Below are 14,139 nucleotides of genomic sequence, written 5' to 3' on the forward strand. Positions count from 1 at the left end.
TGGTCTTGGAAGATATCCTTGGCAGACTTCTGTTCCTTCCTCTTGACAGCTTCCTGAAGTGGGAATAAGGCTTTCACCTTGGTTAGTGCCTCCTGGCACTTGGCTTTAACTTCTACTGGTGTCTGCAGTATGTCTAAGAGATGCTGGTCTATAGGTGGAAGAGGGTCATCAGGGTTGAATGCCTTGTGTTGTAGGCACTGACAGGAAGACACAAGAAGAAAAATGCTAATGCACGGCTATGGGGTAGGGAGGTATCCCTCATTACAGCAGAAATACTCACTGAATAAATGCACTGACAGCTAAAAGCTAATAAATATACCCTATAACATTTCTTAGCCTGTGGGTGTTAATAGAGCTTTTGCTGTCGGGGACAAACTTCACAGACTGCAAAATAAATCAGGTACCGGTAATTTATTGATTATCTATGTAGTGCACAGAAAATTAAAGAAAACCCATTATTAGTTTCAGGTAGCATATGTGTACTTACAGAATTTCACATCAGAAATAGTCTACTGTTTATTTGTATATAATGTCCCATTTAAGATTTTTCCGGTTATCACCTGGTAACACCCTGGTAACCTGTACCATGACAAACTGGGGCTTATGTACCATTGGAAAAACTTCCTTTGCTATTTTTTTCCCTATGTAAATTGCATTTTTTGTTCTGCAGATTGAGACTCCTCTCTCCATTGTACCTCACTATGCTTAGAGGCGGAACAGGGGAGAGAAGGGACAGACTGACGCAGCCCAAGTACAGTCGGGGCATGTTTATCCACCATTAAACAAAGTAGAGTTGTTGCAACTGTCTCTCCCCTGGCTTAAGTTCTGTGCTGATGATTATGATCACAAGCGCAGATTGTTCATGCCATGCTAAAAACCAAAATGAATAGAAATAAAAATCAAACAGATTATCCTGTAATAATATAGCCACAATTAACGCTGCTAGTGCAAAATCAAGAGAACAAACAGCAAGGAGCTCCAGCACACCCATGACTGTCAGGACATGTTAGTAGTTGAGAAACCACATCACCTGGCATCCAGGGCATGCTGGGATCTGTAGTGTGGCAAGGAAAAAAAAAAAAACCTAAAAAATTCATTAGAAAAAATAAACCACTCCCAACACAACCTATTTTTTCCAAATTCATTGCTCAGCAAAGTCAAGGGTTGTCCTGTAAGTCCTTATTGTTCCATGTAGGCACCCACATTGCTTGGCAAAAGAAAAACTATATAGGGTGATGCAAAATGCTCCTTACGGAACCCCGCCACACTTCTAATTTATACAGTGAGGTTTATTCACAGTCAGAACATAGGGAACCCCCACTGTTGAAAACAACAGAGCTACGTCAATAGCGTAAGATGCATACTATAAGTGTGTCTTACACTATTAGAGTAGCTTGCATAAATTTAATACCTTGCACAATTTGCAAAAAACTATGCATTTTGTGAACTATGCAGTCACTAAAAGCCCCATACAGTTGAGTCTTCCAAATTCAAATATTCAGAAATACAGAATTTTTTAGCATGACAGATAGTGAAACCTTTGCTTTTTGATGGTTTAATGTACACAAACTTTGTAACTAAGTATAAAATTATTACCTTCAGGCTTTGTGTATAAGGTGTATATGAAACTAATGAATTTCATGTATGTACACAAACTTTGTAAGAGCCACAAAATTATTGAAAATATTGTATAAAATGATCTGCAGTCTATGTGTATAAGGTTTATATAAAGCATAAATGCATTCTGTGTTTAGATTTGGGTCCCATTCCCAAGATATTTTATTATGGTATGCAATTATTCCAAAATATGGAATATTCCAATATCCAAAACACCCCTGGTCCCAAGCATCTTGGATATTGGAGACTCAACCTGTATCTTCAACCTCCCAGGCTGCCCAGAAAAAAAGGTCTGTACCAAATGCTGCAGAAGACACATTTGAAACATTTCACAACAGATTCAAGTGTCAGCATAGTACCTATTGTCCTACAGCTCTAAGCAGCCACTAATTGATCAGCCAACAGCAGAAGTCAGACCAGTAATCGATCATGCCACGTCTGGGGGATTTAGATTAATTGGTGTCAGGGACAACGTTGTGTGCTGGAGCTCTTATCTCCAGATAAACCTCTAAACAATATGAGGAAGGACCAGCATGAATCAAATACATATGTTCTGATAGCCTATGGGACATTTAGAACCACATATAAGGGAAATTTGCTGAATGTATGGTGAAGGCTATGCTACAATCTCTGACTGGATATAGAGAGAGTATATGGAATATGGAAGAGACAGGTCATTAAGCAGGACATGTAACTAAAAAGTAGGAATTTGATACTTACTGGTAATTCTGTTTCTCCTATTCCACGGGGGACAGTGGAGTTACAACACTGGGGTATAGACATGGATGAGTAGAGCCTGGCACTTTACTAAACTAAAAAGTGTGACTGGCTCCTCCCCTTCTATGCCCCATCAGCCCCAGTTTAAAGAAAACTGAGCCCGAGAGGAGAAGGAGGAAAGACAGTATGGAGAGAAGGTCCAAAGAATAGCACTCCTGCAAAACCTAAAATTCAGCATACAAAACATTCAGTCACACTAACAACAGCCAAACTACAACAGAACTGACGCAGAATTGTCAAGAAAAAAAAAGCCAAAAAGCCGGAAAACAGCAGAGACATCCAGTATCCTGTGAAATCGGAGAAACAGAATTATCGTTAAGTACCAAATTCCTACTTTATCCTTCATCCACTAGGAGACACTGGAGTTACAACAGTGGGGACATCCTAAAGCCTCCCTCCAGGGAGGAGAGTGTGCTGAGCAACCTGTAAAACTCTGCAGCCAAAACTAGAAGCAGAGGCTGCAAACATATCAAAATGATAAAAGCGTACAAAGTGTGCAACGAGAACCATATTGCCGCACGACAATGCTGGGCCGCAGAAGCTCCCCTATGTGCAGCCCAGGAAGTACCCACTGAGCGTGTAGAATGCGTAGAAATGGATACCAGCGGAGGCCGAGCATTAGCTACATAAGCCTGTCGAATAGTCAGACGAATCCATCTGGCTAGAGTCAGCTTCGATGCAGGCTAACCCCTCTTGGATGCATCGTAAAGAACAAAAAGAGCTTCCGATTTCCAGATTCCCACCGTACGGTCCACATAAACTCAGAGAACCTGTACCACATCCAAAGAGGGTGAAGCTCCAGAAGCATCCCACAAAGCCAGAACCACAATCGGCTGATTTATGTGAAAAGCAGAGACCATTTTTTGCAAGTACGAAGTTCCGCCCTGTCAGTGTGAAAAACAAGATAGGGGGAGCGACAAGACAGAGCCCCCAACTCGGACACACGTCTGGCAGAAGCCAGCACCAATAAAAGGATCAGTTTCCAGTCAAGAAACTTCAATTCCACCTTGTCTAAGGGTTCAGAAAACGTGGACTGAAGAAAGGATAGTACAAGGTTGAGATTCTAGGGGGAAGTAGGCGGAACAAAAGGCTGCTGAACACGAAGTACCCCCTGTAGAAAGGTCTGAATCTTCGGGAGAAGGGCCAGATGACGGTGAAAAAACACATAAGGCAGATACCTGCACCTTTAGTGAACCCAAACGAAGACCAGCATCCAACCCTCTTTGCAGGAAAAGAAGGAGACGAGGCAGGTGAAAAATAAGAATTATGGTAGACTTACTTTTGTTAACTCTTTTTCTTCGAGGTTCATAGGGTCCACAGGGATACCATGGAGATAATGTGGTTGTAGTGATCCAGGCACCAAACAGTTAAGCTTTCAGCTCCCAAGATGCCCCAGGTCCTCCTCCACATACACCTCGCCCTTGGCCACAGGCATTCAGTTTTGTAAACAATCCCAAGGCAGGAGAAGGAAAAAGGAGAAGGAAGAACAATTGTACACCAGAAACTCTCACAAAAAAAGAGGGAATCCGTAACTGAAAGAAAAATTACCCAAAGCAGTCAGGTGAATCAGGATGGGTGCCCTGTGGACCCTATGGACCTTGAAGAAAGTTAACAAAAGGTAAGTCTACCATAACTCTTATTTTCTTCTTCACGGTCCATATGGATCCACAGGGATACCATGGAGATGTCCTAAAGCAGTTCCCCTAAGGGTAGGGATGCTCCTAAACAGAAAGGAGAACCCATCGCCAAAAGGAAGCATCCTGACAGGCAAAAGTATCAAAGGAGTAGTAGCCTACGAAGAGTGTGGACAGAAGACCACTTGGCTGCCTTGTACAACTGTTCAGCAGAGGCACCATGACGAAATGCCCACGATGGTCCCACAGACCGGACAGAATGTGCCATCACCGTGTTTGGGACAGGGAGATTAGTCTGTGTGTAAGCCTGAGTGATAGTCATACGTAACCATCAAGCCAGAGTTTGTTTGTTAGCTGGCCATCCTCGTTTGTGAAAACCATATTAACACAAAAAGAGCGTCTGATTTTCTAAGAGTCTGTAGGATCCACATAGATACGGAGAGCACAAACCATATCCAGGGAGGCTTCACCTACAGAAAGGTCTGAAGACTGAAAAGATGGAACCACAATCTCTTCATTCACATGAAAACGGGACACTACCTTAGGAAGGGAACCCGCCCATGTACGGAGAACAGCTCTATCCTGGTGCAAAATCTAAAAGCGAGAGCGACAAGAAAGTGCTGCCAAATCAGAGACTGTGTGCCGAAGAGATAGCGAGGAGAAAAAGTGTCTTTGCTATCAACCATTTCAAATCTACTGAGTCCAGAAATTCAAAAGGGGGAACTTGCAGCCCCTTAAGAACCAAGGACAAATCCCACGATGCCCGTGGTGGGACAAAGGGTGGCTGAACTCGGAGAACACTGTGTAAAAAAGTTCTAACATCCGGCAAAGAAGCAATCCTTCGCTGGAACCAAATTGACAACGCAGAAACCTGAACTCTCAGGGTGGCCAGGTGGAGATAGAGGTTTAACCCAGCCTGGAGAAAAGCGAGAACCCAGGAAACCCTAAAAACCTTAGGGTCATTCTTTCTGTGGGAACACCATTGACCAAAAGAATGCCAAACTCTAATACATGTGGGCAGAGGAAGGCTTTTATGCCCTAAGAATAGTTTGAATATCAGAGCTGGAGAAACCGTTGGCTCTTAAGATGGTAGACTCAAGATGCACGCCGTCAAAGACAGACTAGGTAAGTCCAGATGCAGGCAGGGACCCTGCGCTAACAGATCCAGCCATAGAGAAATAAGAAACGGAGTGTCTATGGATAGATTCTGTATGTAGGTGAACCAATGGCATCTGGGCCAAGCAGGAGCTACTAGTATCACTGTTCCGCCTTCCTACTTGAATTTCCAGAGGACTCTTGGGACTTCAAGCTGGCGTATCTCTTTCTTCCGATTTCCCTTCTCCCATCTCAATGCCTTGTGCATCCACGAATGTGGCTGAGGGGTCTCTGATCCTGGACCAGTACCTGACGAACTTGTGCTTGAGACCATTAGGTCTGCATCTGGTAAGCCTCATTTGTTCACCAGGAGTTGAAAAACCACTGGGTAGAAAGCCCACTCTCCGGCGTGTATGTCCTGATGACTTAGGAAGTCTGCTTCCCAGTTGAAAACTCTCAGGATGTATATTGCAGAGATAGTCGGAAGATGACGTTCTGCTCAGATCAGAACGTTTGTCACTTCCCTAATGGCTGCATGACTTCATGTGCCTCCTTGATGATTGAGATAAGCTACTGTGGTCATGTTATCGGACTGGATCTGGACAGGACTGCCCTGGAGCATGACCTGTGCTATGATAAGTGCTTTGTATACTGCTCGAAGCTCCAGAATGTGTATGGGCAGATGACTTTCCTGATTTGCCCAACTTCCCTGAAAGGGACGCATCCTGAATGTCCAGGGAAGTCATAAAATCCCCAGGTTCCATTGCCAAAATAACTGATCGGAGAGTCTCTATACGGAACTTAGGTACACGGATAGACTTTTTGAGGGTTTTCCGATTTAGAATAGGGCAATGAGATCAATTTGGTTTCTGAACCAAAAATAGATTGGAATAACCACCCTTTCCTTGTTGAACCACAGGAACCGGGATTATCACCCCTGCCTACAGCAGGGACTAAATGGCCTCCTGTAGGGCCATGGTCTTGATAGGTTCCAATGGGGGAGTTGTGCAAACAAAAATTCTGGGGAGGATGCCTCCAGAAAGTGAGAGCATACCCCTGAGAGACCAATTCTCGTTTCCTATACATCTGTTGTTTGATGCCAGTAGTCCGCAAATTGAAGAAGTCAGCCCCCCAACCCGGGGTCCCCCAAGAGGAGGTCTGCCCCATCAGGCAGAGGGTTTGTCGTCCAGCTTAGAAGCTGGACATCTGGCAGGCCAGGACATCTTAGCTTGCTGCTTGATGGTCCTGCGAGAACTTGACGGCATGGAGGAAGACTGTCCTTTTGCTCGTCCCTGAGGATGAAAGAACCAAAAAGAAGTCTGCCTAGACTTTAATGTAGCGGTTGATAGCAGACCTGCAGATTTTGAAGCTGCCAGAGTAGCCACTATCTTATCTAACTCTGCTCTAAAAAGTATATTTCCAAAAAGAGGCAAGGATTCCAGAGCCTTCTTTGACCCCGTATCTGCTTTCCAGGACCTTAACCAAAGGGCTCTTAGGCGCCTTAGTGACTACCGGTGTGCTTGCAACAGCCGACAGCCATATTGTGACTTGAATGGGCATAAACATCCATCCACGAAGGATGTATAGGGGGGTAAATATAGCATGCTGAAACTGCTGTGGGTATCCCATTAAAAGGAGGATGCGTTGGAGTAGCCAAATGATCCACTAGCTGCTTCATCAGCTGACACAAGGAGGACACCCAAGATGGCTCCTGTACAGGGGGTGGTAGACTGGACTGTTGAGGTGGTTCTTCATAACGGACAGCACACAAACCATCCTGTACAAGTCCTGAAGGGACAAACCCGCCAAACAGGACTTGCATGAAACCAGCACAGGGGCCTCCACCTCCCGTTTCCCTTTACCTTTTGACATATCAATTATAAAGGTAACAATGCAATGTAATGTGACAGCCTTCACAAATAACTAGTAAATGTGAAGTACAAAGGAAAACCCCCATCCACCTGTTAGAGGGATGAGGAGAAAAAAAAAAACAGTGATAGCTATAACTGATAGTCAGAAATAAAAGGCAGTATCAACACAGCAGCTAGCAAACAGTCACATACAATGCATATGTAATTCAACTGCAATGGACTTTGAATCAACTACTCAAATCTTGGTAGGATATAGAGCACTATATACCTGACCTGTCGAAATCACCAGAGACATTACTGGTGTTGCGGCCAGGCAGAGGTAGACAGTCGCAGTGCAGGCGTCTTATTACGCTCAGCACTGCTAACTCTAGAAATAATATGAGATATGGTAAGAACTTACCCTTGTTATCTCTATTTCTACGAAGTCCATAGGGTTCCACAGGATACCTTGGGGTATAGGTGTGACGTCAGTCGCAGGGCACCAAAGAGTTAAGCTTTCAGCCTCCCAGGATGCACTAGGTCCCCCTCCTATACCCCGCCCCCGGGCCAAGGCACCTCAGTTAGTTACCAAGCCATAGGCCGGAGGAGGAGAAGGAAGAGAGAGAACAAAGATCTGGACACATACAAGAATCACATTCTCACCAGAGGGAGACGGAAAACCGGTGACCAGAGCAAAGCCCATCTGCAGCACAGGTGCGACAGGGCGGGAGTCCTGTGGAACCCTATGGACTTCGTAGAAATAGAGATAACAAGGGTAAGTTCTTACCATATCTCATATTTTCTACTTCAGGGTCCATAGGGTATCCACAGGATACCTTGGGGATGTCCCAAAGCAGTATCCTTTAAGGGTGGGGACGCTCCTGTGCAGAAAGGAGAATCCGCCGCCCGAAGGAAGCATCCTGAGAGGCGAAGGTGTCAAACCTGTAATACCTCACGAAGGTATGGACAGAAGACCACGTAGCAGCCTTGCAGATCTGAACTGCCGAGGCACCACGTCGAGCTGCCCACGAAGGACCCACAGACCTAGTGGAATGAGCCTTCAGAGAAGGAGGGACCGGTAGGCCTTCATGAAGATAAGCTTCAGAAATAGCCATACGGATCCAGGCTGCCAAAGTTTGCTTTGAAGCAGGCCAACCCTTTTTACGGAAGCCAAAGAGGACAAACAAAGCGTCCGACTTCCTAAACGAAGAAGTGCGGTCAACATAAGTCCTTAAGGCCCGCACAACATCCAATGAGGCCTCACCCACGGAAAGACCCGGTGAGTTAAAGGCCGGAACAACTATTTCCTCGTTAATATGAAACTGGGAAATAACTTTGGGAAGAAACTCGGGCCGAGTGCGGAGCACTGCCCTGTTCCCATAAAAAACCAAGAAAGGGGGTCTACAAGAAAGAGCCCCTAACTCAGAAACACGTCTGGCCGAAGCAATGGCCAGAAGGAAAACAGTCTTAGCTGTTAGCCATTTAAGATCCACTGAGCCCAGTGGTTCAAACGGCGGTCCTTGGAGAGCCCTCAGGACCACAGCCAAATCCCAAGGCGCCACAGGTGGAACAAAGGGCGGCTGAATGCGGAGAACACCCTGCATAAAGGTGCGCACATCCGGGATTGTAGCAATCCTACGGTGAAACCAGACAGATAGGGCCGAAACCTGTACCTTCAAAGAAGCAAGGCGAAGCCCATGATCTAGTCCCGCTTGCAGGAAGGCGAGAATCCGAGACAGACGAAACTCCCGCGGTGCATAACCTCTCGGTCAACACCACTGGAAGAACGTATGCCACACGCGATGGTATATCCTCGCGGAAGACGGTTTCCGAGCTCGTAACATGGTACGCACCACAGAGCTGGAAAACCCCCGGGACCTCAGCATGGCCGTCTCAACAGCCACGCCGTCAAAGACAGCCGAGTCAGGTCCGGGTGAAGGCAAGGACCCTGAGACAGAAGGTCCGGTCGTAGCGGCAACCGCAGAGGAATGTCCACGGACAGACCCTGAAGGTCTGAGAACCAGTGCCGTCTGGGCCACGCGGGAGCTATCAACAGGAGCGTCCCTCCTTCCTGTTTGAATTTCCGGATTACCCGTGGAAGAAGGGAGACCGGAGGGAACAGGTATGCGAACCGGAACGTCCACCGGACGGACAGAGCATCCACCAGAGACGCCCCTTTGTCTCTTGTGCGAGACCCGTACACCGGCAACTTGTTGTTGTGCCGGGACGCCATGAGGTCGATTTCTGGAAGACCCCACCTGTCCACCAGTAGTTGAAAAACGTCCGGGTGCAGGGACCATTCCCCCGGATGAACGTCCTGGCGACTTAGAAAGTCCGCCTCCCAATTGAGCACTCCCGGGATGAAGACCGCTGATATGGCCGGAAGATTGCGCTCCGCCCAAACCAGGATCCGAGAGACCTCTACGAGAGCCGCCCGACTGCGAGTTCCTCCTTGCCTGTTTATGTAGGCCACGGTGGTAGCGTTGTCCGACTGGACCTGCACCGGGCGACCCTGGAGAAACCGCTGTGCCTGCTGGAGAGCATTGAAGACCGCACGGAGTTCCAAGATATTTATTGGAAGCTCCGCTTCTGTCGGCGTCCACCTGCCCTGGAACAAGTGTGGACCCGAAACTGCTCCCCAGCCCCGAAGACTGGCGTCCGTTGTCAACAGGACCCAATTTGGAACCCAGAACGGACGTCCCTTGTTGAGGTGGGTCGTCTGTAACCACCACGTAAGGGACAGGCGAACCTCCTGGGTGAGCACAATCGTCTGGGACTTCAGAGACTGAGTCAGCCCGTTCCACTTGGACAGGATCAGGTGCTGCAGAGGTCTGGAGTGAAACTGGGCGTATTCCACCATGTCGAACACCGACACCATGGAGCCCAGTAACCTCATCGCCGAGTGTAAGGACACCCGGCGGCTGTGCAGACAACTGCGCACCCTTGACTGTAAAGCAGAGATCTTGTCCTCCGTCACGAAGATCCTTTGCTGTCCCGAGTCCAATAAGGCTCCAAGATGCAGAATCCTCCGAGACGGGATTAGAGTGGACTTCTGCCAGTTGATTAGCCAGCCGTGCCGTTGCAGCAGTGCAATGGTCAGGTCCAAGTGGCGTAACAGGAGCTCTGGAGATCCTGCCACCAATAACAGGTCGTCCAAATACGGCAACATGCGGACTCCCTGCAGCCGCAGAGAAGCCGCCATGACCGCCATCACCTTGGTGAAAACACGTAGTGCTGTTGCCAGGCCAAAAGGTAACGCCCGAAACTGGAAGTGGTCGCTGCTGATTGCAAACCTGAGGAACTGTTGATGGCGCCAAAGAATAGGGACATGCAGGTAAGCGTCCTGTATGTCCAATGACACCAAGTAGTCCCCAGGTTCCAGCGCCAGAATGATGGACCGTAGGGTCTCCATCCGAAACTTCGGGACCCGCAAAGACTTGTTGAGTGCTTTGAGGTTGAGTATCGGACGATATGACCCATTGGGTTTCTGTACCAAAAATAGATTTGAATAGAAACCCTGGCCCCTCTGGGAGAATGGAACCGCCACTATAACTCCAGCCTGGAGCATAGTGTGCAATACCTTCCGCAGCTCCGTAGCCTTGTTCCGGTCTGATGGGAGACCCGTGGTGAAGAAGCGAGCCGGGGGTCTGTGCCGGAAGGAGAGGGCGTATCCGTGGGAAACCACCTCCAGAACCCAAGTGTCTGTCGTAGTGGTCGACCAACACTGGGCGAACTGTAGCAGGCGGCCTCCCACCCTGGGATCCCCCAAAGGGAGGCCCGGACCGTCAGGCCGCAGGCTTGTCATCTGGCTTGGGGGCCGGACGTCTGGTACTCCATGCCTGCTTCCGGGGCTTGACCGATTTCTTAGGGCCAGCCTGTCGAGGAAACGACTGTGGTTTGGGCCTGCCCTGGGCCCTAGATGACCGAAAGGACGATGGTCCCGAACCAGAAGGAGCAGCGGCCGACGGGAGACAGGCAGATTTGGCTGCCGCCAGCGTGGCCACAATCTTATCCAGATCCGGACCGAAGAGAACTTCTCCGGTAAACGGCAACGCTTCCAGACCTTTCTTGGAATCTGCGTCCGCCTTCCAGGATCGCAGCCACAAGGTGCGACGAGCAGCTACCGCTGCTGAAGAAATTCTAGACACCAGAGTACTAATGTCTAGAGCCGCCTCGTTGATGTAGGTGGCCGAATCACGGAGATTGCCAATCAACTCCGCCTGATCGGCCGGACAGTCGGATTCAAAAGAAGCCTCTAATGAATCCGCCCAGCGCTCCATCGCTCTGGCAACCCAGCAAATGGCCATAGCCGGCCGTGCTGCCCCCCCTGCAAGGGAATAAGCGGACTTCAGGCAGATTTCTACCTTGCGGTCCGTAGCATCCTTAAGGGAGGACATGGATGGCATCGGCAATGTGGCACTACGGACAAGACGGGTCACGTGAGAATCCACCTGTGGAGGGGATTCCCACTTAGCAAAATAATTATCCGCGAACGGATAAGCCACCGCCAGGCGTCTCTGCGGCTGGTATCTTTTGCCAGGTTGTTTCCACGCCTCCTCTAAATGGTCCACCAACTGACCCGAAAGAGGAAAGACTGTGGCATCGCCCTTCACATCTTTGAAAAAGGCATACTTAGATTTAGCCACTGGGGGAACTTCGTCCTCAATCACCAAGGCTGTGCGGACCGCCCGAATAAGTCCAGGAATATATACTTTGGACTTAGCATCAGCGTCCTTAGTATGGAGAGGTTCCTGATCGTAAGGATCTAGAATCTCCCCATCATCAGACGTCCCTTCGTCATCCTCATAAGGAGCGGACAGAGACGCCACCGGCCTTTTATGAGACCGCATCACAGACTCCCCTTGCAACACATCCGACAAGTGCTGTACAGAACTTGTCAGGGAGTTAACCCACGCTGGCTCCTGAGAACCCGGGAGCGGGGAAATAGGGAGACTGTGGGGTACCACCAATTGTCGTGGGAACCCCTGCATGGGTGACGACACCACAGACTGCTGGGACAAACCCATCGGAGTAAACGCGGGCTGCGGAGCTAACTGGCCCACTAAAGCTGTTAACGCCTGAGCGAAACAAGCCCAGGGCGGCTCCTGTACCGGTGCTGTAACCGTAATAGGCCGCGCCATGGACAAAAACTGCCGGCAAAGGCCCTCCGCGCTACCCTCCCCCTCCGCTAACGGTACTTTGCACGTGGTACACTGTAGCCGGAGGGGAAAATCACTTTCAGACATGATGGCACCACGTATGTGACCTCTCTCACCAATTAAGTATTAAATAGGCGAGAGACCACCCTGCAGCACCGCACCGCAAGGGCTTTAGCAGAAAGAACAGGGACAGTAATAAAGCTGACAGTTTAGAGAAGAAAAGATTACAGGCAGCAGCGCTAGCACAGTCACATACAATGCAGAAAAATAACAATTCCTGCACTAACAGCGCTGATCACTCAACTACACAGACACAGGGCCTGGTAGGACACAGCGCTGCATACACAGACCTGACCACAGCGGAGGAGAGGTATGCGGGGGGACCCAGACCACGATGCTTCCGTCCAGCGCTTCCAGCAGCGTTCACCATGCGTTCTGGAGAAGATGGCCGCCGAGGAGCAGAGAGGAGGCTGGCCTGGGGGAGGAGCGCTGCCACAGGACCAGTCGGCAGCATGCAGAGAGGGCTGTGTGCAGCGGGGGAGGCGCCGGCTGTGAGACAGGGAAGGCGCGCTCCCCTGGCATGCATTTAACCCCTGGGACGCCGCAGCGCTACCGCTCTGCTGCGGTCCGCTGTCCCAGGGGGTAGTGGAAGCGCAGGTTGGTCGCCTGGCTCCACGCTGCAGCCAGTCCCCAGGGAGCCCCCTGCCTGGGGACTTAGGACCATGTGATCAGCGGGGACCCACCGCGGGACCCCGCTGCTTACCTCTGTCCCCCTTGAATCCGGCCATGGTCCGGAGCATCTGGGGTCACCGCTAGCTGTGACCCCAGACGCCCACCAGCATCCCCGGATCAGTACCGGCGTTCTGGTACCGGCGGGGTGTAGGGAAGACAGCATGGACGTCAGGACTGACTGTCCATGCTGTTCATCCAGATGTGCAGCCACAGCTGCATGAAGAATAAGCTTCAGGGGCTCTTCTAGCCCCCACTCCAACAGGTGCACCCGACTCCGGCCGGGCACCAAACTAAACTGAGGTGCCTTGGCCCGGGGGCGGGGTATAGGAGGGGGACCTAGTGCATCCTGGGAGGCTGAAAGCTTAACTCTTTGGTGCCCTGCGACTGACGTCACACCTATACCCCAAGGTATCCTGTGGATACCCTATGGACCCTGAAGTAGAAAAAGTAAAACAATTAAAGCTTGGGTCGGCCTGAGGCAGTCCCCCTGTTAAAAAAGTGCGTTTGAATCCTGCCGAACCAAACGAACAACTGAATGCCTGTGGCCAGGGGCGGGGAATATGTGGAGGAGGACCTGGGGCATCCTGGGAGCTGAAAGCTTAACTGTTTGGTGCCTGGATCACTCCAACCACATTATCCCCATGGTATCCCTGTGGATCCCTATGGACCCTGAGGAAGAAAGATGATGTGGGGGAACCACGTCCCTCACACCATAGCACATAAGACTTGCCAATTATATGGTAATAAGCAAATATAACCTGCTTATGCAGGAAGATCTTGACAACTGAGGTAGTCTGCTTCCCAATTGTCCACTCCTGGTATGAAAATCATGGATATGGCCTCGACGTGATTTTCTTCCCATAGAATACGGTTGTCCTTTCGCATCGCCATGTGACTGCGAGTGCCCCCCTGTCAGTTGAAGTATGCCACCGCTGTGGATGGCCTTGAATGAAGCCGAAGCCTGATGCAAAGGCGTACAGATACTCGTCTTGATTTGAGTACCAAACAGTCCAATTCCTGAATGGCCAAAGCCTTGTCTAGGGGTAGGAAATCCAGTAGTAGAGTCATGTCCAGAATTATCCCAAAAAATTGAATCAGTTGAGATTGTACCAGCTGGGACTTCTGGAAATTGACAATCCAGCTGTGTTGTAACAGGACCTGATGAGTCAGTGACACATGGTTCAATAGGTTCTCCTCGTACGAAGCCTTGATGAGCAGATTGTCCAAGTATGGGACGATGTTCACTCCTCGAGAGTGAAGTTGGGCAATCATTAG

At 49.5% G+C, this 14,139-nt stretch overlaps 1 protein-coding gene across 7 annotated transcripts in view; it reads right to left on the bottom strand.

The window, feature by feature from the left end:
* Window positions 1-14,139, bottom strand: part of XRCC5 (X-ray repair cross complementing 5) — a 154,883-nt gene that overhangs the window by 66,533 nt on the left and 74,211 nt on the right. For all 7 annotated transcript variants that reach the window (XR_015872427.1, XM_088455758.1, XM_088455761.1 and 4 more), the window contains exon 14: window positions 1-197. Coding sequence is in view for 6 of the 7 variants with exons in the window: in XM_088455758.1 (XP_088311884.1) it covers window positions 1-197 (197 nt within the window). In the remaining variant the exon portion in view is untranslated. The remainder of the gene's footprint in view (window positions 198-14,139) is intronic.

This window comes from Taudactylus pleione, unplaced genomic scaffold, assembly GCF_031769625.1.
Source record: "Taudactylus pleione unplaced genomic scaffold, aTauple2 ptg000671l, whole genome shotgun sequence".
NCBI lineage: Eukaryota > Metazoa > Chordata > Amphibia > Anura > Myobatrachidae > Taudactylus > Taudactylus pleione.